The sequence below is a fragment of the Sinocyclocheilus grahami genome, unplaced genomic scaffold (genome assembly GCF_001515645.1).
Source record: "Sinocyclocheilus grahami isolate Dianchi unplaced genomic scaffold, SAMN03320097.WGS_v1.1 scaffold3.1, whole genome shotgun sequence".
NCBI lineage: Eukaryota > Metazoa > Chordata > Actinopteri > Cypriniformes > Cyprinidae > Sinocyclocheilus > Sinocyclocheilus grahami.
In genome coordinates this window covers 4,237,033-4,263,463 of record NW_015505182.1, presented here as the reverse complement: position 1 = coordinate 4,263,463, position 26,431 = coordinate 4,237,033, and the positions used below count along the sequence as shown (strand labels likewise).

The 26,431-nt window shown below is 36.6% G+C and overlaps 1 protein-coding gene across 1 annotated transcript; it reads right to left on the bottom strand.

Moving 5' to 3' along the window:
* Window positions 1-123: 123 nt before the first annotated feature.
* LOC107581518 (cyclin-dependent kinase-like 5) lies at window positions 124-24,697 on the bottom strand. Its single transcript, XM_016267096.1, has 13 exons — window positions 24,578-24,697; window positions 23,301-23,399; window positions 23,131-23,165; window positions 9,783-9,828; window positions 8,731-8,867; window positions 8,501-8,621; window positions 8,110-8,169; window positions 7,512-7,744; window positions 6,384-6,464; window positions 6,029-6,195; window positions 4,380-4,539; window positions 2,506-2,721; window positions 124-1,509 (listed from the first exon to the last, which is right to left on the bottom strand). The coding sequence occupies exons 2-13, from the start codon at window positions 23,362-23,364 to the stop codon at window positions 1,132-1,134; spliced, it is 1,698 nt and encodes a 565-aa protein (XP_016122582.1). The 5' UTR covers window positions 23,365-23,399; window positions 24,578-24,697; the 3' UTR covers window positions 124-1,131.
* Between the last annotated feature and the right edge of the window lie 1,734 nt (window positions 24,698-26,431).

Below are 26,431 nucleotides of genomic sequence, written 5' to 3'. Positions count from 1 at the left end.
TCTCATTGCATCTCCCACCTGACCTCCCCGCTAACAGATCAATAACTGCATTACATCTTTGAAACCTTTTTACCAGGTCCTGAGGCAATGCTTTTATCTCTTCAAAAACATGCCGTTAAACTAAACCCACCAGTTATTCGGTTTGTTAAAAGAATCATGCGCACGTGCAAAAGACACGTCGGGATGGAGATACAGACTTAACTCACACAACCTTGTAAGCCATCGCTTGTGCCACAGGCAAAGTCACACTTATTCACCAGCTGGTGGGGTTTAGATCGCAGAGGGAGACACGGTGAGGCCCCGGGGGCCTCAGTTGAAATTCATTATTCACAGGAAATCCAGCTCTTCAGGGATCTAGGCTCTAATGAACTCCTGCTAAAAACCAGCACTATCTGATCCCAATGTTTGAGGTTTTGAATGCCAAGCTCATGGGAAGTGGAGAAACACTGTAAGACACGGGCTACGGGTAAAGTGAGACAAATAGCCATCATGGGACGTGGATTTAATGGTCTCGCATGAAAAGTAACACAGAACCTGGTTAGGAAGCATCAGTAGTTGCTGATATGCTGTTGTATGTTTTAAATAGTGATGATTCAGTATGAGTGTGGAATATAGACCTAGTCTGCACTGAGAATTCATATCAGAAAACAATGTTCAGTAAAGAGAGGAAAATAATTCAGAAACAATAAAGTACTTTTGTTACAACCATAAAATGCACTCTGTACATTGTAACTATTAACACACCAATAATTCATTAAATAATCTCCATGAAATATAGAATTATTACACATTAAATATTTATACATTCTCTTGTGTATAAACTAAAGCTCTTACAATTCCACAGATTTTTTTGTTGTCCCCCATCCCTAAGTTTCCATATACAAATACATAGATTCATATCATCGTCAATAAGATATATTCAACAGAAAACTGAACCCAGGTGTAATGAACAAGAATACAAATTCTATCAAATGTGGATGCTTTAAAAAACAAATCTGAGACATAACTATTGCCACCTTCTGGCCAGAAGTGGCATTGTGTACCACTGTATTAACAATAGCATTCCATAGGTAGCCAGGAAGGAAAAGGAGAAACCGAGTACATTAGAGGCCACTAGTGGGCCTTCCTCCTCTAAAGAGCCGTTTCTTTCAAATCGTTGAGGTTCGGCATTCTCGCGCGGGCGGCTCTGGTAAAGCCGATACCGTTCTGCCCACCTTTGTTTGCCATTTGGTCTGGGTATGGTGCGCCCTCGGCCCGATTCAGTGCGGAAACGTGCCAGCTGGACTCGATCTGCCCTGGCAGAGGGTAGTTGTGGGGTTTGCGGCTCTTGGTATTGGGGGTGACGCTGCCCGGTGGGAGCCCTCTGGCCTCGTTCAGGTTTCCTTTGGAAGGGGGGTTAGGGAGGGGCTGGAAGCGCAGTTCTGCCGAGCGATCAGGAGGTGGGGGCTGATTGGATGTAGCAGGAGAAGAGAGGTGTAGGAGCTTCCGCAGGGACTTCAGAGGCTGGTTCTGCAACAGGAAAGCAAGATTAATAATGCATGTCTGTGCGCAATCATAAGATAAAAAGGATGTTTTTTTAGGAAAATTCAGCCAGGATGCATTGAATGCATCAAAAGTGACAGTAAAGACATTTATAATGTGTTCAATTTCAAATAAATGCTGTTCTCTCGGAAAATATCACTTCATGGTTTCCACAAATATTAAGCAGCACAACTGTTTTAAACATTGATAACAATAATAAATGATTTTGAGCAGCAAATCAGCATATTAGTATGATTTCGGAAGAATCATGGGTCACTTAAGACTGGAGTAATGAATGCTGAAAATTAGGCTTTGCATCACAGGAATAAATAGCATTTTCAAATAGATTAAAATAGAAAACAGTCATTTAAAATTGTAAAAATATTTCACAATATTACTGGATTGATTGTATTTTTGATCAAATAAAGGCAGCCTTGGTTAGCATAAAGGCCCATTCACACCAAAGATACTAACTAGAATACGATAACTATAACGTTTTAATAATCGTCTTAATCCTGTGAGAATTAGTCCAGAGGAGTCAGTCACTTTCAAAACAATTTTTTTTCCAGATGAAATAATAAAATCACTGACAGCAAATCAGAATCCATCCTGCTTTAAAGAGCTCTGCATTTAAAGCAGCTGACAACAAAACTGCAGCATGGGCTTAGAATAAACAGGATAAATACTGAATAAAATACTGTCCTATTTTTTTAGGATATGACAGTATTTTAGACAGGAATTGATGAGGGAGAGAGAGGGGCGGATGGGATCGGGAAAGGTCTGTGAGCTGGGACTCAAACTCGGGACGTCCGAAGCACAACGGCGTTATATGTCAGCGCGCTACCCACAAGGCTATGGCCGCCGACATAAACAGAACGGTTTTGTGGATGCTAATGTAGTTATATTAAATAACACCTTTAAAATTAATAGGAACAAACAAGGAGATTTTACTATCAGTTCATCTGAAGGTTTTTTTTTTTTTACCTGAGGCTGCACATCTGTCTGCTTTTCAGGCGGCCAAGTGTTGTCCCTGTCACGATCGCGATCCCTCTCGCGGTTTCGATCGCGGTCACGCTCCCGGTCCCTTGCCAGGTCACGTTCCCGGTCACGATCTCGGTTGCGGTGTCGACTGCTGTGATGAGATGAGGATTTGTCTGGTCTTTGTATCACTAGCTGCTCTTGCTGGGCCTCACTAGGAACCTGACACAGATCAAACCACAAAACCAGTGAAACCAACTGAACACTGGAATTTATGTACAATAAAAGTTCACCCATAATCACGTGCATTAGGCCAGCAGACTGGAAACGTGCAGAAATATTGCCCTTTTAACCAGTTCATGGCATGCATTTGTTTAAGATGGAAACCATTTAAGAATTTAATTCCAATGACCAGCTTTTGCAACTGTATCCGGAGAGGACGAATTATTGAAGATAGATAAAGAGCCGAGTGTTTCAGGACGTGCCCAGTTTCTGACCTTTTGTACCAAAAAATTTGAGTGTTTTTGTACAGAAGACAGAGGGTGTGAAAACATTTGGACCACTTCTCCTACTCTTTCCCAGGTTCGGAGAATGGTAAATGAGAAAACGTGCATCCTCTTTGAGCAGGTGCTGCTAAAGACGGTTATGGGGTCCATGCATCTAACAGAACACATGCTGATGCTTTTGCGATGCTGGCAGTAAACTTAAGCAGTGATGTAAATCATAAATCACACAGAACCAGATCTGTTACATCAATATATATAAAAATACCTAATCTTGACCTAATATGGTTCGTCATTCATTATCAACGTTTCTGTTGTCTGTTCTACCAGCTATTGAGATCATAAATAAAATGTGGTGTGTGCAAAGATGCATTCGGCTTAAAGAGCAGTTTAAGAAGAGTTTTACTTTGGCTGTAAATTAAAATGTTATATATTAAATTTACACATCAACCCAATTCATGATCTAATAATAATATTTTTTGATGTGTAAAATGATTCATGCATTTTTTATTAGCAAATACAGCATAATATAATATAAAAAAACTATAAGAACTAAAATATATAATAATAATAATATATTTAGAAATATATATATTGCAATAGTATATTGTATTTCTATATTTCTGGCTGCTAAAGACGGTTATGGGGTCCATGCATCTAACAGAACACATGCTGATGCTTTTGCGATGCTGGCAGTAAACTTAAGCAGTGATGTAAATCATAAATCACACAGAACCAGATCTGTTACATCAATATATATAAAAATACCTAATCTTGACCTAATATGGTTCGTCATTCATTATCAACGTTTCTGTTGTCTGTTCTACCAGCTATTGAGATCATAAATAAAATGTGGTGTGTGCAAAGATGCATTCGGCTTAAAGAGCAGTTTAAGAAGAGTTTTACTTTGGCTGTAAATTAAAATGTTATATATTAAATTTACACATCAACCCAATTAATGATCTAATAATAATATTTTTTGATGTGTAAAATGATTCATGCATTTTTTATTAGCAAATACAGCATAATATAATATAAAAAAACGATAAGAACTAAAATATATAATAATAATAATATATTTAGAAATATATATATTGCAATAGTATATTGTATTTCTATATTTCTGAGCAAATTAAATAAACAAAATTAATTTGACTAAATAATTAGCATTTCAAGTGATTGATTTGATTAAAATGTTTAAACGTAGATCTGGAAAAATGGCTCTGGCAAAAAAAATAAATACAAATAATAACACTAACGACAACTATATAATAATGACAAAAAGACATCCAGTCATAGAACACCTATACATTTAGCATGACATGCAATGGAGATGTGTTTATTTGGTAAAGCGGTGCGGTTTTATGCGAGCAATACCATGGGCTGCGGGACAACAGGGAGCACTTTGACAGAAGAGTTATGCTTTAAGCTATTCTTTGAGTTAAAGAGGGGGAAAAGGCTTTTCTTGATGCTCGGGTTCCTTCCCTCGTTGCCGTCCGTCTGCAATATAAGACGCACAAAACCCCAGTGGCTCATTCTATTAACACCAAACATCTTTTGTTGTTGAATACAGCAGATGAACATACGGTCCTCTGGCTCAATATTTGTGGACAGAGCACAGTAGAGGCAGATTCTGCCACACACATGCTGCTCGGGTCTGTAATGGTCTCCATATGGCTATTATGGGGAAATGCTACTGAAGGCACTGAACTGCACTGAGTCTCGATTTAATTCTGTCAGGCACTAATCGGACAAAAGTACAAATGGACAGCCTGCTTTTTGGGATGATACGCCCACTTCACCTTTCTTTTTGCACTGGTCACCTACATGCTGATTGAGATGACTGAATAGACACCATGAGGTGAAAGCTCGCCTATCAATTTTATTGAAAAAGAGAGACAGTATTCTTCTATCCTAGACTATTGCTTTGTGTATAAATATATCATTTAAGTTCAATGACTAGCAGACAGACATACAAGGACACAACACAGCAGCTAAGCAACACATAATACATACATGAATTATATACAAATATAAATATATATATATATATATATATATATATATATACACACACATACAAATATTTTTTTTTAATTTTATTAAAATTACACATAATAAATATACACAGTACACAGTACACACACATATAATATGTCAACATGAACTTTTATTTTGAATGTGATTAATTGCGATGAATCATTTTGCAGCCCTAATATCACCTGCCTGACTGCATTGTCCCAACTGTAAAATTTGGTGGACGAGGAATACAGTCATGGGGCTGTTTTTCAGGGTTTGGTCTGAGCCCCTTACTTCCAGTGAAGGGAAATCTTAACGCTTCAGCATACCAGGACATTATGGACAATTCTGTTGTCTGTGATCATATTATAAGATCTATACCTCTACCCCATCAAACACCTTTGGGATGAACTAGAACAGAGATTGCGAGCCAGGCCTTCTCGTCCAACATTAGTGTCTAACCTCACAAATGCTCAACTGAACGAATGGGCAAAAATTCACGCAAAAACACAAATTTATTATAGCAGCAAAGCGGGGAACAACTCCATATTAATGTCTATGTATTTAGATTGCAATGTCACTGGATAAGTCCCTGTTGGCGTAATGGTCAGGTGTCCCGACACTTAGTCCATATAGTGTATGTTAGTGAAATATGACAGAACGTTTATTAAGATTCACCCTATTACATTAAACATAAACAGACATATTATCAGCGAACTAATGTTATAACATACTTTCTCACATTTCAGTGGCAGCGTAGGTTATTCAGGACAGGTTGACTTCCTGAAAAAGACTTCCTGTGGCACTTTTAAAACATTGCTCAACATGTCAGATTCTGGCTCAACCAATGGTGCAGCACTATCGGTTTATTTGAACAATGCTTATTCAGGGGCGTAGCCTACATGCATTAGTGAATACGAAACATGTCATTTTGGCAGCTCCATTTGCTGCCACTAGTGGCTTGGAAATCACACATTAACTAGTTCATAGAAACAGCTATTACTGACCGGCTGGGTATGGTGTTGTCTCCATGGTATGGTTTTCTCTTTGAGGAGCGAGGTGCAGTGGGCGACGGGGCAGCTGGCCGCTCTGGCCCTCTAAGGCCTTGAAACACCGGGTGGTTCAGACACTGTTCTGTCAGAAAGCGTTCGGTGGGGTTCAGGCAAAGCAGGTTCTGATACAGTGAAAAGAGGAGAGTCATGCCACACTAGAACAATAAAACTCATTCTTAATAACACTTTGCACTTGGGGGTGATATGACATCTGCAGTTTATTTTAAAATAAATCAACAGCAAATATATCACAACTACGGGAATTCAAAAGGAAATACTGTTCTCTAAAGAATTTAGCAGACCGTTTTACCTTCATTAAATCCAACATGAGTCCATTGATGATGCCCAGGTACCGTCTATCAAGCGTTTGAGGATGACTTACAGAAGGAAACTGCAACAAAAACACACACATATATAAATTTAAAAAAGAGGGAGGACTAAAGAATAAAGCAGAACAATCGCATAATTCATAACAAATATGGAATACTTGTGATTGATTAATTGCATTAAGATGTGAAAGCATTACAATAGGCTAAAGCATTCGAATTACTAAATAGAAATATATAAAAACTGAAACTGAAATAAAAACTCAGTTAAACATAAAAAGTAATATTTGAAAAAACGACAAAAGCAATTAAAAAAAAAAATCATAATGCATTGCTATGGGTTCCGTCTTGCTTTGGACTTGACTGATAAACTGGCATTCGCAAACTTCATGCTTTCTAACCTTATCTCAATTTTTCCCCCTTTATGTTGCAATTAATTTGCTTAATGTACATATAAAATACAAGAAGTTTATATCAGTAGTCCCATATTAATAATTATAAAAAATGTCTATCATTGTTACATGTTTACATTTACCAATGTCTTTATACAGTGTGTGCATATATAAAGATATAGTGTGTATCTTATTATATAGTATACAGTATATAGTAATTGTAATATTAGATATGATGATAGATGTCCCTTTTTTTACATCTGTGCCCCTGCCCTGCACATCCCAAAGTCTCTGCACATCCCCGTATACATTGGATTGATTTTAATAATGTCAATGTACTTGAAATGTGCACCAAGCACTAGGAAAATACAAGTATCGGATCAGAACTCAGTATCGGCAGATACTTAATATTCAACGACTATAATATACACAAAAAACCTGATAGGGACATCCCTAAAAACAAAGTACCATTTAAAATGTGACTTGAGTGTCCAAAAGAGTCCAAATGTATGTGTCAGTGTATGCGTATGTGTGTGAATATTATGTACTGTGATCAGCCCTGTCAAGGCAAAGCCAGTTGTGTTTCACACTGGCACATAGCGATACATGAGTCATAGACAGCCACTTATTCAGAATACTGGGATCCGTGCCATAGGAAAGGAGAGCAGAGGAGAGGAAAGTACAGAACAGAACAGGACAGAGAAGAAGACAGGTCCTTACTCTTAGTCCAGCGAAACGAGGGTTGTTGTAAAACAATTTCATCTGCTCTGGTGGTAAGGGGCCCAACACCTTCTGAATGGTGAAGAGCTGGTCGATTTCACTCTCGCCCGGAAACAGGGGCTGCCCATCACTCAGTTCTCCCAAAGTACACCCCACCGACCACATGTCCACCGCCTTCCCATATGGAGCTCTGTGAGAGCCAAGCAGAAGACAAATATAAGTCAAGAATTGACCTTAAGAGAGTAGAGTTGCAACTATGAGTAAGTTACTCCCCAACACAGTCATTTTCTGTGATATTTCCCCAGTCTTTCATTTCAGTCTATGAAATCATATATCTGGAATGACACAAAATCAACTCAAAATTTGCATTCCAGAGAATAAGCTCGGTCACTCAAACCTCCGAGTACTGTGCGATTTGGACAAAAACATTTTAATTCCCTTCCACTCAAATCCAATTTCAGATCTTTTTTTTTTTTTTTTCAGACGTCACTGCGGGACTCATGACGCCTGGAAAGGAGACCAAGCATTCAGTGAGCGAGATCAGTGTGAATATGGGGGTGGAGGGTCCTGAATCAGACGAGTGAAAGCCTTTGCTCACCAAAATCACACAGCTTCAGGATATCATTGGAGCTGATGAGGAGATTTTCAGGCTTGATATCTGCAGATTAGATAAAAAGGATGGATATTTTCTTAGTGAGCTCGATTTGTGTTGAACACATTTTGTACACAAAGATTACACAATCAATAAATAAAAGATGTTGAAAATGGCATAAAAATAGATAAAATACATCACAGATCGTATCAAATCTGATTCCTAATGACCGTTAAATCACAACTTCCTTAAATACTATTATATTCAGTTTTTAAAAAGTTACAGAATTCAACTCAAATACAAAAAAAAAAACACAGCACATAATAAAACACAATAAAAACAAACATTAAATTACATAAATGAAGGCAATCTATCAAGAACACAGAGACGGTCATACCCCTGTGAACGATCTCATTTTTGTGGCACCAGTGAATAGCTTTGATCAGCTGAAAGATGTAGCTCCGTACTTTATCAGGTGGTGCACCATTAGGCAATTCCTCCAACAACTCCAGCATATTCTGAAATATGCAGCAAAACACTATCTGAGACACTATCAACATGTCATCTGAACTATAGTTCAGACCACTACAAGCGAATAAGAAAATAAAAGAAGTGTTTTGCGCTGACCTTCTCCACATATTCGAACACTAGATAGAGTTTTCCCCGTCGACGGAAAGCCTCTTTCAGTTCTACGATGTTGTCTTGCTTCAGCGTACGGAGCATCTTGAGCTCTCGTAACGTCGTTTCTTTAACTTCCTCATTCTCTGCAGGAACACACAGGGGGTTAGGCAAGATTGAAAAGGGGCTTTTGTTTTCTTGAGTAAAACAAATGTGCTATGGAGCTCTCAAAGTAAAATGACATTATAAAAGGCACTTCTCACAAACAAGGTACACTTTGGTGTGCCATTACCTTCTAAAGTATTATGGATGCAAATCGCATGTCTTTTTGTTGTGAAACTCTAAGATATCAACCATCTATCATCACATTAATCAACATGATAACATTTGTCCATTTAATTTTGATATTTATCGTTAGAAAAGAAAAATAACAAGTCAGGTTTAAAAAGGTATTTACATTTTACATAATTACATAATTCTGCTCAACATTTTACAATCATTGGGTAAAGCATATATGTGACCCTAGACCACAAAACCAGTCATAAGGGTCAATTTTTCAAAATAAATAAGCTTTCCATTGATGTATGGTTTGTTAGGATATGACAATATTTGGCCGAGATATAACTATTTGAAAATCTGCAAAAATAAATTAAATATTGAGAAAATCGCCTTTAAAAGTTGTCCAAATGAAGTTCTTAGCAATGCATATTACTAATCAAAAATTAAGTTTTAATATATTTACAGTAGGAAATTTACCAAATATTTTCATGGAACATGATCTTTACTTAATATCCTAATGATTTTTGGCATAAAAGAAAAATCGATAATTTTGACCCATTCAATGTATTTTTGGCTATTGCTACAAATATACCTCAGCGACTTAAGACTGGTTTTGTGGTCCAGGGTCACATATAGCTATCCAAAAAGAGCCTTGGAGTAAATAATGTGAATTATACTTTGTGTCATGGTAACCACAAGAGTATTGTAGTTCAATTCAAAGTCTCCAACCAGTAAATTGCATGGATGAATAAAGCAAGCATTTGGTTGTAGCAGTCTTTTACCTTCGCTGTCCTTGAACTTCTTAATGGCCACAAGCTCTTTTGTCTCCTGCAAAACCAATATGTAAATCAGTTTGAGCTCTTTCTCAAACACAAGCTTTATTAGCAAGCAGTTAATGGACTCAAGATGTAAAACAAACAACTGAGAGTTGCACAAAAGAACTGAACCTAGAACAACCACTTTCCGGCTGTATCAATGGGGTATTTTTCATGACAAAGCCCCTGACTATGCTTCTGCTAAATGGAACAATGTGCCTGTTTTCAAAGAATAGATAATTTTATATTCGGATGTCTAATTATTAGGTGGAAGCATTGCATGCACATATTTAGCCGTGGGTTCACCAGCCCTTGCGGTGGAGAAATGTTCACCCACTGTCAGTCACACAGAGTCCCTGTCATCTGTGGTGTTGGACGAAGCCTCTTTTGCCTATCTTTGTCATTCAGAGCTCTCAATTTGCACTACAGCACCCTTCACAGCGAAAGCATTAATGGTATGACCACGCTAGTTGCTAAAACCCATCTATTTATCACAATTCTACACAGTGAACACTCACTCCGGACAAATTCCAGCCATTATTATAGACTATAGTGCCCAGATAAATGGATATTAAACCATTATTCTTCTGGATTCTGTAGCCTGTGTATTTCAAAGGTAGTATAATAACTGTCATAAGCAAACATGTCTGATATAAAGGGAAGATAAATCTAAATTGAGAGAATTATTTGGCATAGTTGCTGATAGACTCACTTGTGAAAAGGTTACCACATTTTTGCACATGTACCAAGGTAATACAACCGTATAACAGTATTCACTGAAGTACCTTAGTGAACCATGTAAATGCATGGTATATGATTAAGGTATTCATCCGGTATTAGAGGTATCACATCTACCATGGTAATACTATGTACCCTGGAGTAACATAAAATCTTTCAGTACTCTCTCTCGCTATATATATATATATATATATATATATATATATATTGGATAACGTGGAGTAGCATATTACTGTCAAAATAAATTAAAATTTTTATTCAGCAAGGACATTCATAATGCTCTTTAAAGCTTTCTATTCACCAAGAAACTATATAATTGTTTCCACAAAATATATAACATATAATATTCAGCAGCGCAGCCATTTTCAACATTGATAATAATAATAAATGTTTACTGAGCAGCAAATCTGGATATTGGAATGATTTCTAAAGGATCTTGTGACACTGAAGACTGGAGTAATGATGCTTTAAGCAAAAATTAAATGACATTTTAAAATATATAAAAACAGAAGGCAGTCATTCTAAAATGTAATATTTTACAATATTAAAGTTTGTACTGTATTTGTGATCAAATAAATGCATTCTTGGTGAGCATAAGAAACTTCTTTCAGAACAATAAAAAGCAAAAAAAACAAACCCTTACCAACCCCAAACTTTTGAATGGTAGTGTAATATATTTCAAAGTACCACACAATTTCCAGCACTGTACCACCTCAGTACTTTTTATAAAGGTTATCAAGTCAAAAAGCAAAAACAATGCACGGTTTCTGTTTTCAGAAAATTCTCCAACTAAAAGACATGTTTGTCAACTCTTGGACAAAATCCATAAAATGCCCAAACCCTGAAGATTTCAGCACACTGCTGAGGCCAGAATTTGAACCAGTTGCAATTAGACTGAAAGAAAATCCCAACTGAAACTCCCACAACAAGGCTGGATCCAGGCGCTAACTCTACCTGACGCCTCCGGTGCAGTAGCAAGTGCCTCGAAGGCTTCCTCATACTTCTCCTCCGCAGTGGAACTACAAGCCATTTTCACTTTAAGCACAGCTTGTCATGAGCAGATATGATTCATGATCAGAAATTATTAAGAGGCACAGCATGCATGTGGGGCTGGATAAGGGTGTAGCTTTTCCATATTGAGTTACCCAGACCCCTGCATGGGCTACTTGCAGACAGTCCTGGCTGCTTTAATTACACTGCACGGTCAGGCTTTTATTATAGGTCTAGTCTAATCAGATCGTGGTTATACTGTCCTTTGATATTAAAATAATTTTTGTTAGCTTAGTACAGCAGCAATATACTCCGATAAAGGGTTCTTTTTCAGATTGGCCCTGAGAAGGAAGTCTCTTTCGAACAATTCTGCAAGGTTTTGATAATGACCCTGTGTCCCAATTTGCACACATCTCTGTTAGAAAGTACGCAAAAAGCAGTATTGGCTAAATGAGCATCTGTTGACATTCAGAAGTATGCAACCCGGGGATGTTAAAGGTAAAAAAAAAAATACACAGTTCAAATCAAACGGTGGATTAAGTAGGCCTAAAAATATATTTATAGTACACAACACACTTCTTCAACAGTCAGGAATTTCTTACTCAATTCAAAGGGATAACTTGCACCCAAAAATGAAAGTTCTGTCATTATTCACCCCCATGTCATTCCAAATATGTATGACTTTTTCTTCTGTAGAGCACAAAGGATATACAATGAATGTCAAGGGGGTGTTATTTTTTGTATTATTTATGTACTATTATAGTTTTTATTATTTTTTAAATAGTTTAATAAGTTATCTTAAATTTTGTTTACATTTGAGTAATTTTAATCATCTTTTCCCCCCAAAATATTATTTCAGTTTAATTTTTTTCCAAGTAATTTTAGCTTTTCAACTTAAAAATAATTTCAGTTAGATGCCTATGCATCATTTAATTTTGTTAATTTAAGTTTTTAATACATTTTTAAATTTTTGTTTAGTTTTAAGTTTTTAATCTAATATTTCTATTTTATTTAATCTTTATCTGAATTACCAAAAATAGTTTTAGCTAACAATATTAACCCTAGTTCAATGTCAATTGGACCGCTTTCAAAACATCTCCCTTTGTGTTTCAGAGGAGAGATAAATGCATACAATGCAAGTTTGAAAGAACATGAGAGTGAGTAAATGACAATTTTCCTTTCTTTGTGAAGTACATGAATTTGGATGCAGCCTCTTAAAGAAAACACATTATAATCTGTAAAGGTTTGCTTTAGCATTGCGTAACAAACTGGGAAAAAAACTTGCAACATCATTTAGGAATCACATATTTTTAGCTTACTTGACGAACCTGTCTGTCTCTCGGAGTATATATATATATATAGGGGCTGAATGAGTCATGGACAGTGAAGAAAGCTGAATTACCAAAAATAGTTTTAGCTAACAATATTAACCCTAGTTCAATGTCAATTGGACCGCTTTCAAAACATCTCCCTTTGTGTTTCAGAGGAGAGATAAATGCATACAATGCAAGTTTGAAAGAACATGAGAGTGAGTAAATGACAATTTTCCTTTCTTTGTGAAGTACATGAATTTGGATGCAGCCTCTTAAAGAAAACGCATTATAATCTGTAAAGGTTTGCTTTAGCATTGCGTAACAAACTGGGAAAAAAACTTGCAACATCATTTAGGAATCACATATTTTTAGCTTCTTCACTTACTTGACGAACCTGTCTGTCTCTCGGAGTATATATATACAGTATATATATAGGGGCTGAATGAGTCATGGACAGTGAAGAAAGTGGAAGGGTTGGGGAGATCTGAAAGGTGTTTATGGAGAAGCTGAGACTTTCACAGCTTCCAAACCCACCACACGCAGCGTCCGTGTCTCATATTTCTAATAACCATGGAGACCAAGCCATAGTTGTATTTACAAAAGTGCATATGCACTAAAAATATGCCTTTACCTTCCAGACATAAATCCTGTGATAATACAGAGTGACATCAAACAATGACATATCTGATATTTGGTGACAGGTAATCCGATCTTTAGCGTGTTGTTTCCGTTTTGGATTACAGCATGTTAAGGTATAGGTCAGGTGTACTTGTGAAAGACAGGCTGTTGACTTTGGTTTGTTGATGGGAACATAAAGGGGCTGATGGGGGTCCAAAGCACTCAGACCACTCAATATATCATTACTGTCACTCACGAGGGGGTCCATGAGAGCCTGTGTGTCTATAAATCTAGCATGGGCAGATAGTAGGATTACAAGTGGCAAGCTTGTTGTTTTAATTCGTTAGCTCCGCAGCTTTCTTCACAGCCATTGTGGCATTCAGAGGGTGGGAGGTCGGATCATTCGAGATATTTCTCTCAACATGAGTGCAAAAAGTCAATAGTTTAACTTTACAGAGACCTGTGCATAGACATGTTCCTACTAAATGCATGGTACCGTTATGGTAAGTTGTTTAGATGCAATTTTACAGATAAATACGTCAGAACACGTAGTTAGCCAACTTTTAGTATCGCTTACGTTAATAATGATGTTGGCATCCGTTCTAACATCTGTACGGTTGGTACAACTACGCTGTTGAAAAACAGTACGGATCTCATTTCATATTGCCAACAAAGCTGGCACAAGCTTAATTGTCCTAGCTGCTAAGACAGGAAACAAAACATCTCTCATGCCAAGCTGGGTTCCTGAGCTGGCAAGGTATGGTGAACTCAAACCCTGTTTGCCTCCAGGACAATCAGAGTAGTTTCACAGCTAAATTTGATATCTTCTCCATTCATGGGCTCTCTATTAAAGAGTTATCTGTATTATATCCTCTGACTTTTGTCAGTGCTTCTTTAAGGGAACTATCAGGGAGAGTTTTTGTTCTTCTTAATGGAGAGAAAAAAAGTGAAAAGTAAAATGTAAAGAATGTGCAAATTTTGAATTTAAATTTAATACCATTCAAACGGTTTTGAAAGAAGCATCTTATGGTCTCCAAGCCTGAATTTACTTGATCAAAAACACACTTTAAAATAACTGTGTTCTGGTTTGATATATTTTAAAATGTAATTTATTCTTGTGATAGCTGAATATTCAGCAGCCATTATACAGTCTTCAGAAATCATTCTAATATGCCAATTTGATGCTGAAGAAACATTTCTTATTATCAATGTTGAAAACAGTTGTGCTGCTTCATATTTTTGTGAATCTTTTCTTACATTATATATTTTTAATGTCATGCTTAATCAATTTAAGGCATCCTTAATAAATAAAAGTATTGATTAAAAAGTACTTTTAGAATACTTTTGAACAGATACATTTCTATTTCAGATACACTAAAAACTAAAATCAGTAATGTTAGATGCTACAAGTTTGTCAAGAATTATATTTAACAGTTTAATTTAATTATTTGTGTTTCTAAAGATTAACTTTAGTGAGTGTTGAATAATGGCAAAGGTAATCTAAATGTAAATGTAAATGATGAGAACTGAAAAATTGTAAAAGAAATGTAAGAAGAAATGTAAAAGAGAAATGAAGACAAATAGGGTTTCTTTGAATAAGCATGCACTGATGAATTGTGCACAATAAAAGCAGGACCATAAATAAGGTAAATTCTGATTTCACATTAACCTAACATATCTAAAAACTTTGACAATTTGAACATGAAATTCATAGGAAAAGAGTCTAAGTATAAAAGTAAATCTCAATGCGTTAAAAATAACATTTTTCAAATGTCCAAAAACATTTTGTTGACCAATCTGATTCAGCTTTTTCCATTCCCACACACCCGAAATTCTCAGGCAGTCCTGCAGGGTTGTGCAAGCTGCAATAGAGCATTGCATGCTGTCTTCCATAAGATCCATACAATGGAACTAGTGTCCCACATATTGATTGTGTTCCATTGACTACGCAGCCGTTGTTCTATTAATACCACAGACATGATTACATTAGACACATGGTGGGGCAGCATAGCCTTGAGAGCCACACAATGACACAGGCATGTGTAAGTGCTAAATAATATCCTGTAAACGGTGATTAGAATCCATTTTAAGCCTTCATGATGTTTTCAATTTATTACCATGCTGGCTGCTGGATTTAAAGCACAATTCCTGCTCATAAAATAATGCTTGGGTGAATGAAACAAACAACTATTTCATTTATAACATAGGCTCACTTGATGGCCAGACACTAAAATTAATCACTGCTCACAATTTAATTTGTGTCTGCAAATCTAGTGCTTTAATACCCATGGCCTTTTATTAGACTTTTGATCTTCAAATGACTGCTTTAGAATGATCTTAAAATGATAAAAAGTTTAATAAAAAATTAGAAGAAGTTTACAGATGCCAAAAATAGCACACCTAAAATTCTAATCATTTACAAAACAAAGCTTTGGAAAGTTTTGGAAAGAACTCTCTTACGCTCACCAAGGCTGCATTTACTTCACCAAAATACAGTAAAAACAGTAATACTCTGAAATAATATTACAATTTCAAATAACTGTTTTATGATCTATTTTAAAATATATGAAAATATTCTTATGATGGCAAAGCTGAATTTTCAGCATCATTACTCCAGTCTTCAGTGTCACATGATCCTTCAAGAAATAATTCTAATATGCTGATTTGGTGCTCAAGAAACAATTCTTACTATTATCAATTTTGAAAACAGTTGAGCTTAATATTTTTGTGAAAGCTGTGATCATTTTTTCATCAGTATTCTTTGATGAATGGAAAGTTTAAAAGGACAGCATTTATTTGAAAAAGACATTTGTTACATTATACATTTCTTTTGGTCACTTTGGTTTAATGTAATGCATCCTTGATGAATAAAATTACATTTCTGACCCAAAACTTAAGAACAATAATGTATGTTTCAGGAATATCAATACAGTTCTGCCTTGCAAGAACTAATACAACTTCAATTACCATATTTGGTCATCCAAGCCACGAACAATAAAAAAACCCATCACAAATAAAAGCAGCATATTTGAACATAATACCTCTTTATCCAGCTTCACGTCCAAAATGCTATCTTTCCTAAGGAAACAATATCTCTCTATCTTGGCATTTCTGTCACATACAATCTTGTCCATGGTGCCTTGCAAAGTCATCTCAACACAGCCCTCCACAACCAGCGTTCCCACTCAAGGTGACCTATTTAATGGTAATGCACACTCACGTCCCCTTTTCCTCCTCTGCCCTCAATTCGACTGATACGCTATAAAAATAAATATTCTTTTCCAAGGGAACAAGCTTTTAAATTCAGATGATCCCCGTCACTCACAGGACCGCACAGGCCTCGCACGTCTACACACGTCTGAAGAGAGCATATAAAGCACCCTTATTGAGCTTCACATCAACCGCAAAATCAAACAGTCATTTAATAGATCTTAAAACATGAGATGCTCAAATGCTAATCAGTGTGGGTGTGATTGCACATTGCTGACAAATAAATAAATTGCTGCCTAGCTGCATGCATTTGATGTTTTTTTCACTCATTTTAATGAAGCAAGCTTTAAAACAAAGTGTGGAGACACTAATAGAATTTAAGTGACCACTGCACTAGACCGAAAGACTTTCAGACTATCTGACTGACAAATACACAAGAATATTAACTGCTTTTTGAATAATTCAAATGCAAAAACTACTAAATATCTCAACCAAATAGAGATATACAAGAATATCTCAACCAAAGACAAGAACAAACAGCAGTTCGTGTTGTGTTTGGTCACGCACAATGGACCTTTCACGGCCCCTGTTCGCTGGGATAACATCACTTGGGCAGACTTGAGAGAAACAATAGAGAAGCCAAAGCCAGTAGTCAGAAACAAGAGTGTTTCAGTGGGGAGTGAAGCGCTGAGCTTTTAAAAGGTTTGCTTGTAAAGTCTGCATCTCAAAATGCACTTCTAGGAACGTACGTTTTGCTTTACACTTATTAATGATAATGTATTTGTTCCTTTATTCATGTGTACATGTTTTCCCTTAATGCATATACCCATGTTATGCTAATTTAATATTATTTTGCTTTGTAAAAACCACTATGACAATTACTGGCGTTAATAAACAACCGTTTATACTGTTCCTCTATTAACAGGCAACCTCAAATGATGCACCTTCTAATACAAGATTCAGATTTTTACAAGAGCGGACTTAACAGCTTTAAGTTTTCATTTGTGCCCATTAAAATATTGAACAATACGTGCAATCTCCATTAAGGGTCTAAGTGGATGTGTGACAATGGATTGTTTGTATGAGGATGTGGGGATATGGGATGCACACTGTAGCTGAATATAGGTTTGTCAAATATATGAACGGAATGGGCTTTTATGGAAATCAATATTTACATAAATGGTGCTTGTTTCAATATATGTTGGTATGGAAAAGAGAACATGAAAATAAAATCCCTATTCTATTCCATTCAAGCAATAATCATGTATGCAAAAAAGCTGAATGGCTTAGTACAACAGCACAAAATTATCAATTTGGTATCGACTGCCTTTATCCAATAGTTCTATAAACAACAAGGTAATATTCAGTAATTTACATTTTAGACACAACATGACCAGTTATTTTGTGAATACACTACCACTTAAAAGTTTGGGGTTAGTAAAATTTGTTTTTATGTTTATGGGGGAAAAAATCTGGTCACACGTCAAGGTCAAATTCTCACCATTATCAAACCATTAACTATGACTTTTGCCTCAATAAACTCCTAATTTGCTGTTTATTAATAGTAAGGTAGTTGTTAAATTTAGATACTGGGTAGGATTAGGGATGTAGAATATGGTCATACAGAATATGTGCTTTAAAAGCACTAATAAACAGCCAATATGTTAATAATAGGCATGCAAATAAGCAACTAGTGAGAATTGGTCCCTATACTAAAGTGTTACCAAAAGTCTCATATGCTTACCAAAGCTGAACTTAAAAAATTACTTTAAAATAATTTTCACTAAGAAAATGCCATTAAATGTACAAATAATTACAAAGTAATGGCAAATAACAGAAGTTATTTGAAGTAGAAAGACAGCGAAAATAGAAAGAAATATTGTTTTCTTGTAAAACATACTCCAATAATTTATATTTACAACCTCAAAAATATTTTTTTAGTGTGCATTTATTTGATAAAAAAATTGTAAAAAAAACTGTAATATTGCTAAATATTATTAAAGTTTTAAAGAACTGTTTTCTATTTTAATATATGTTAAAATCTATTTCTGCGATGGCAAAACTGAATTTTCGGCATCATTACTCAGTGTCACATCATCCTTTAGAAATCATTATGCTAAATTGTTGAATAGTTGTGCTGCTTAATATTTTTGTGGAAATCATGTTTTTGATTTCAAAATTAATCAAAATGAAAATTCTGTCATTAATTACTCACCCTCATGTCGTTCCAAACCCTCAAGACCTTCGTTCATCTTTGGAACACAAATGAAGATATTCTGATGAAATCCAAGAGCTTTCTGACCCTGCATTGACAGCAAGGGTCCTACCACGATCAAGGTCCAGAAAGGTACCAAGACCATCGACAAAATAGTCCATGTGACATCAGTGGTTCAACCGTAATTGTACTTTTTGTGCGCAAAAAAACCCTAAAATAACAACTTTATTCAACAATTCTAGTGCCATTTTGGAGAGTATCAGGTAGGGCTGGGCGATATAGCTAAAAAAAATTAATCAACGATATAATGTTTCATATCGTTTGGTATCGATAATTATTGACATTTTTTATAACCTTTTTTTAAAACAAAAAGCAATAGAAATTTTTTTTTAAATGTAACCACCGTATTTATAATTAACACAATTTATTGAGACAAACAACAAATATTTTTAGTTTTAAAAATCAAACACAATACCAATTAAACAAATATCTAATTTCTAATGTTTTATATGCAGATTAAATAGGTCTTTATTGTATAGGTCTAATTGTCTCCCGAGGCCACAGGAGGGCGCAATGAGCAAAATAATGCAGAGCATTTAAATTGTCAACGCAAGGAAGTAACTCTATAAAAACGTGCATTACGTCTAAATTAACTCATAAAAATCAAATATAATTTCGTAAATTGCATAAACAATTATGAACAAAACAGCATCATGTATTTATGATTGCTTAATCCAAAGAGCCGAATCGCCCATCACACAGACTGCATTTAAAAACATATGAGACGCAGTGAAAAGGAATAAACCTCCACAAATTTGTGACGTGTTTTCTAAAAGTTTAAACCGTTTTAACTTTGCATGGCTTTCTATACATCTCTTCTGTGAGATGCGAGTGCGGCACTCATATTTGTCCGTCGCTGTATATGCGTTCTGTGTGACTGGCTTGGTTTCGGTTTTAACCCATTCAAGATCTTCTCTGCATTGAGCTTTTATATTTCTCTAATATTTTGAATGAATAACGCAGCAGCGACGCGTCTCGTGGGCTAGACTAACAAAAAAATTGAAATGCAACAACGCCACTTACATCATCAATGCATCTCGCTCGCCACTGATGACGCTCCCGGACGCACTCCTAACATTTCAAATGCAAATGTTTATTTTAAAATCGACTAATTTTATGAAAATCAAATATAATTTCGTAAATTGCATAAACAATTATGAACAAAACAGCATCATGTATTTATGATTGCTTAATTATTAAGCAATAATTTAATTTATTCACAATCTCCTCATCACAGGCAGGCACAGCACTCAATTCAGCATGTGTTCGTGTTTGTGTGTGCTGTCTGCGTCACTCATAGTACGCGCCTATATCGTGTGCTATATCGAACAATTTTTCTATCGATATCGAAGGTGTACCGTCGATAAATATCTATACCTTTTTATCGCCCAGGCCTAGTATCAGGATGCATGTGCATGCTTTGATCTGCACGTAAACAATGCATACGCGTGGTGCTGCTGACGTGGAATAAACATGCGCTGCATCTTGTTTTTTTGCGAAAACAAAAAATTAAGCTTTAGCGTTAGTTCTGGCAGGTCACGTGAGTCAAGCTTGCATCAGCTGATTCTCAGCTGATCACATCTACCTATAGGAATACGACACCTATCGCGGCATTCCTATATAAGCTGTATTCAGTATTATTCAGCAGCTTTTCAGCTTGCTTCGGAGCAAATTACCCTCCTCCATCCCCAGCTCCACCTTTCGCCACAGTCAGGACTTAGCTTTCTGATATTCCTTGCTAATCACATTCTTTTATCTTGAATAAAGTGTTACACTTAAATATCATTGAGTACATTAATGATATCTGCCTTGTTCTGTTCTGTTAACCCTGGGGGGGTTATTATTGCTGCTCTCCCTGCTCATTCATGACAGGCTGCATGGATGGGCAGGGAGGTTTTTTGCCCAGAACAGAACCATATCGCCAAACCAAACTTTATGCTAAGTATCTATCATTTTGACGATAGTGGTCCTGACAGAAGTATTCTCGTAGCTTCAAAAAATTACGGTTGAACCACTAATGTCACATGGACTATTTTGTCGATGTCCTTGGTACCTTTCTGGACCTTGAACGTGGTAGGACCCTTGCTGTCTATGGAGGGCAGAAAGCTTAATTTCTGTTCCGAAGATGAACAGTCTTACGGTTTGGAATGACATGAGGGTGAGTAAATAATGAATTTTCAATTTTGGGTGAACTATCCCTTTAAAGAGAACAGCATTCATTAAAAAAAATATTTTGTGACAAATGTTTTACTGTAAATGTAACAATTTGTTACTAAAAAACAAACAATGTGAAACAAACAATACAAATTTCCTGTGCTGTTATAAAAAAGTATGGCACTCGGAATAAAGCTTGTCCAATCAAATTAATTGACCAGAACTCTATTCTATTACAAAAATATCCAAAGGCATGCGGCAGCTCTACGCAACACCAAAAGCCAACACATTTAATCTAGTCTCCTAATGAGGTTGAACAGTCTAATTTTCACTGACTCAAATGTACTGTTCTTACACAGGTATGTAAAGAGATCCAAATTTATTCTGAATGTCCGTAAATAGATTGCAGGCATTTTTGCATTGGAGAAAAATTATAGGTGAAAGAAAAACAATACCAAATGCAACCAAAAAAGAAACAGTCACTCTTGATTTCAGCTGCAATTTTGAATGCATTTAATGAAGGAGGGAAAGCGCTGACTGACCAATTACTAAAAGCACAAGCCTAGTTTTCTGTTTTGGCACAGGCTGAGGAGTATACTTGCAGTTGAATTTATCGGCCTCATTATCATAACAATGATGCATGGGAACTTGGAGTGGAACAATGTAATTATGCATAGAAATATGACTGGTTAATTTCCTTTCCATCATCAATTCTCTGCCATTCAAATCCATGCTGATTATTTGACATAACTTACGTCAAAATCAATAAATATACTGGAGATATGCAACTAGCCTAGTTCTCTGATTTAGTGACAGTTCCGTATGCAACATTTAAACAAACAAACTTCTGACTTTCATTTTGTCCTTTAAACTGCTTTCGAAACGATATGTAACTACATGAATCTGTACAGATAAGAGCATGAATATTGTGCACGGTATCAGTGTTAACTTCGGGGTGTGTGCGTCGAGGTCAGTGAAATCTAAAGTGTAATGAGCCCTAACAATTCTGTTGCACTGTACTGTCATTCATCATCTAGCCAGGCATCCAGCCACACTGCTGCTGTCTGCCCAGGCGTGAAGACACATCCTGGGCATGCAACCATGACTCAAATACCAACAGCTTTGAGGATATACAGAAAGGGACTATGAAAATAACCTTAATAGACATGTAGTTTTGATAATAAAAAATTTGCTTTTTGGATATCATACCCTTACCATTTATCCAAACTGACACTAAATCTGATATATGTACTGCCAACTCTGTATCACTGGTTCAGTTCAGATGTATGCTATTTTGTATACTGAACAAACAAATCAATAGCAGTGTCATAAGCTAAATAGTATGGACTGAGCACCTAACGCTTTAAAATGTGCAGAAATCACTGCATAATGGATGATACAAAAATGCCCCGCACCTCCCAACCACACAGCAGCAATTTCAATAAAAGCAGTCCCTACTGGTTGAAAATAAGCCTATATTTGCCTTATTGTGAGTTAGTCTAGCAATGTTCGAATGTCTGAAAATGCCTCCCAAACAATGAAGCAAATCTGCCAACTAGGCCACAAGCAATGCATTTGGAGAAGCCCACAATTTTAAAAGAACCAGTTGCTAGGGAACCATGCCATATTACAATTGAAAATATATTTCTAAAAGAAATCTCTCAACAAATGTACCGTTTAAGGAGTTTAAATGTGTTGTGCAGCTCTTCTGGGAAAGTTACAGTCACAAGGCCCATAAAGGTTAAAACTCTGTTAGGCAGTTTTATCTTAAGGGTAAAATGACAAACTAGCATCACCTCAACAAATTACAATAAAAAGGCGTGTTTTTTTTTTGTATAAGCAGTATAGGTCTATAAGTGACCTCGTCCAGGTGGTTATAAACTACATTACGTTTTAAAACATAATCAAAAATGACCAAGTTTCCAAAATATCTAATTTTCATGGATCAAATGATACGGAGCTTCTGCAGTTCTACTTAGCATGCTGACCAACAGGTTCCTGCATAAACATGTCTTACCTTGTGTCTGCATTTCAGGACCACCCCATAGGCTCCTTTGCAAAGAAAGAAAAGCTTAATAAGCTTGATTTATACCATATATGGCTTATACGCACAAGCAACTGTTTTATAAGCACTAAGATTAATGTTTTTTCTCTTTATTGAATTATATTAAAAAAAGATGCACTCACCCTCTCCTACAATCCCAAGGACTTCAAATTTATTCATCACATTACCGATGTCAGGAATCTTCATGAAGTCAAAAGATGCTGAGGTGGTGCATGTCTGGGCTGTGAGGAGCGGAAGGCCAGAGGATGGGACAGAAATCAGTGCTTGAACGGGTCATTGCAGCAAAAATCTGCTCCCGGCTGGTCACAATGCTCTTCTCATAATCAACACACACTGACACACATTCCTGCAAACTAACACAATATGCACACACACACTCTCTCTCTCTCTCTCACCTGAAGAGAAAGAGTACAGAGGTTTTGCATAGAAGGGGTCAAACAAGACTTATTCATGCATACTGCATCTTATATATTTCACATATGCATCAAATCAGATATCCAATGTTTCATCTAATGCATACATTGATTGCAGCTCATATTCTGTCTCATTTCACTCAGACAGGATGTGTGCAGGATCGTCATGAAGAACTGTGGCCCATTGTTTATTGTCACCTCAGATAAACCGAATCAAGACTGATCATTATGAATTTTCCAGCAGTTTTGGGAATAGCAAAACAACACAGCTCTGAATGAGAATTACAGGTGGGTGAACAAGGACAGTCTGAGAATGCTCTCTCCCAAACCAGAAGTCAATGATGTAATGTGCTGAAAACCCAGATGGACATCATCTCAATCACCTCAGATGTGCGACAGGTATCATCTGCGCTCGATTTGAGGGTAGTACGTGTTGCAATTACACTTAAATGCGTTTTCAGATGCGTTTCGCAAGTCATGTCGTGACACCGACAGCTCCTTGTATGTTTGTGCATTGTGCATAAACGCGGTGCATGTCTGCATCTGATGTGTTGTGCCGTATGCGCGCGCGTACGTGCGTAAATGTGTGTGTGCGCGCTGGAAATATTCGTAGGTGGATGAAAGTTCTATCATTATTTTAAGCATCTTATCCACCTGACAGTATCAAAAAATGACTGACAGCCCACACCGCTCCCACCTACTCTTAAATGAACATTAAAAAAATACGGTGCGGTAAAAAAAAATCACAACGATTTATAACAAAGTGTATAATATAAAGATCATTTACATAACCAATACTGTCTTAAACGCGTGGCATAATTGACAACAGGTGACTTCGGTCTCCTGGAGTGTGTGGGCAGGAGGTGCGCGTGTTTGTGCGAAACACCAACGATGTACCAGCCACAAACATCTAACATCCAGCGTAAAAACCAAGCGCACTGTCAATATTGTACATTTATGGAAAAAGCTCCGACCAGAATACTCACTTATGTCCAAGACAACGATGCGCAAACCGTCCCCTCGCGTCACCAAGTAACGATGTTTTCATTTTCACCTGCAGTGGTAACCCATCATTACAGCTGCAACTGTATCCACCTTCGTTCTGAGCCATTGACAACCTAACAACGCCAAATTACGGATCACAGTATGGCGACGGTTCGCTTCATGAATATTAAGCACGTCGCGCTGACGTTGCCTGGGAACCTTGCGAGTGCGTCCGGTCACGTAATCTAATTAATATTCATGAGCCAGGCCTTTGCTGTAGTAGGGTCTATAAATTGGCGTTCAGGCGAAGCGACACCAAACTGAGTGAGTGGCGGACTGCTCACACCAATAGCGTCCGAACCGAACCCGTCTGTGGCCAATCACGATGAAGGAATGCTCAGAATGGTCCAGAAGCGAGGGCTGGGGTTCGGTTGAACAATGATAATATGCATCCCTGCTCGGATGTGTTAGCCTACATTTCATACATGCATACATCCAAATTGATGTGCTCGTTTGGCGAGGCAGTGCTTGGTGTGTGTGAGTGGGTTGAGCTGGAAGATCAATTTAGCAGAGAGCTCACACTGTTTATTCTGCTGAGAAGAGGAAGAACAAGCCTTTATAAAGAAGAAGCCTTTGTAAATTATGACTGAAATATTACCAATTATTATATTGTGTAAATCTATGCTGACGTTGCCTGGGAACCTTGCGAGTGCGTCCGGTCACGTAATCTAATTAATATTCATGAGCCAGGCCTTTGCTGTAGTAGGGTCTATAAATTGGCGTTCAGGCGAAGCGACACCAAACTGAGTGAGTGGCGGACTGCTCACACCAATAGCGTCCGAACCGAACCCGTCTGTGGCCAATCACGATGAAGGAATGCTCAGAATGGTCCAGAAGCGAGGGCTGGGGTTCGGTTGAACAATGATAATATGCATCCCTGCTCGGATGTGTTACATTTCATACATGCATACATCCAAATTGATGTGCTCGTTTGGCGAGGCAGTGCTTGGTGTGTGTGAGTGGGTTGAGCTGGAAGATCAATTTAGCAGAGAGCTCACACTGTTTATTCTGCTGAGAAGAGGAAGAACAAGCCTTTATTTACTTTGTAAATTATGACTGAAATATTACCAATTATTATATTGTGTAAATCTATCTATCTATCTATCTATCTATCTATCTATCTATCTATCTATCTATCTATCTATCTATCTATCTATCTATCTATCTATCATTGTCATATGCTAGCCTATGTGTTTATGTTTTAAACTATTTTATCTCTGAGCTATGCAGTTATGCTAAATATTGCGATCGATCTTCAGTTTTGTAGCTACATTTTTAAAATTTGTATTAGCCTATTATTGTTATTATTATTTATTATCATTATTAGTGAGTATTATAGCGTGCCAGATCGTAATAAACCTATTTTACATGCAAAACGCCTATTTTTTCCCCCTAGTAGAACTCGTTTAATAGAATTACATTTTTCAAGAAATTAATTTTCAATAGCCTATTGGAAAACTCAGGACAAGCAGACTGCATGAAGTGATTCTTCGGGAAAAGCGCATGGTGCCATCTAGCGATCATCCTGATTTAAAACGTAGAATCAGATTAAATGCATGAAATTTACAAATAAATTAATAAATGATATTCCAACAAGACTAGACAACAGAAATATTATGGTAGCCTATATTGTGGTTCTAACAGAAATATAGTTTTGTTGATACGTGTTATCAGCACACTCTTATATTTAATGTAATACTATTTCTGTAAGCAAAACCCTTTTTAAGTTGTCAATAAATAATTAATTTTCATAACTAAAAAATGATACGTGATGATAAATTATGCGTCTTCACGAT

What these genes read in the sequence shown, in the direction of transcription:
- LOC107581518 (XM_016267096.1), bottom strand. Translation starts at nt 23,364, where the DNA reads ATGAAGATTCCTGACATCGGTAATGTGATGAATAAATTTGAAGTCCTT. An exon ending in AAATGAGATCGTTCACAGGG is followed by an intron (nt 8,170 to 8,500) that starts GTATGACCGTCT and finishes TCTAATCTGCAG; the next exon opens with ATATCAAGCCTGAAAATCTC. An exon ending in CCTGAAGCTGTGTGATTTTG is followed by an intron (nt 7,745 to 8,109) that starts GTGAGCAAAGGC and finishes TACTCTCTTAAG; the next exon opens with GTCAATTCTTGACTTATATT.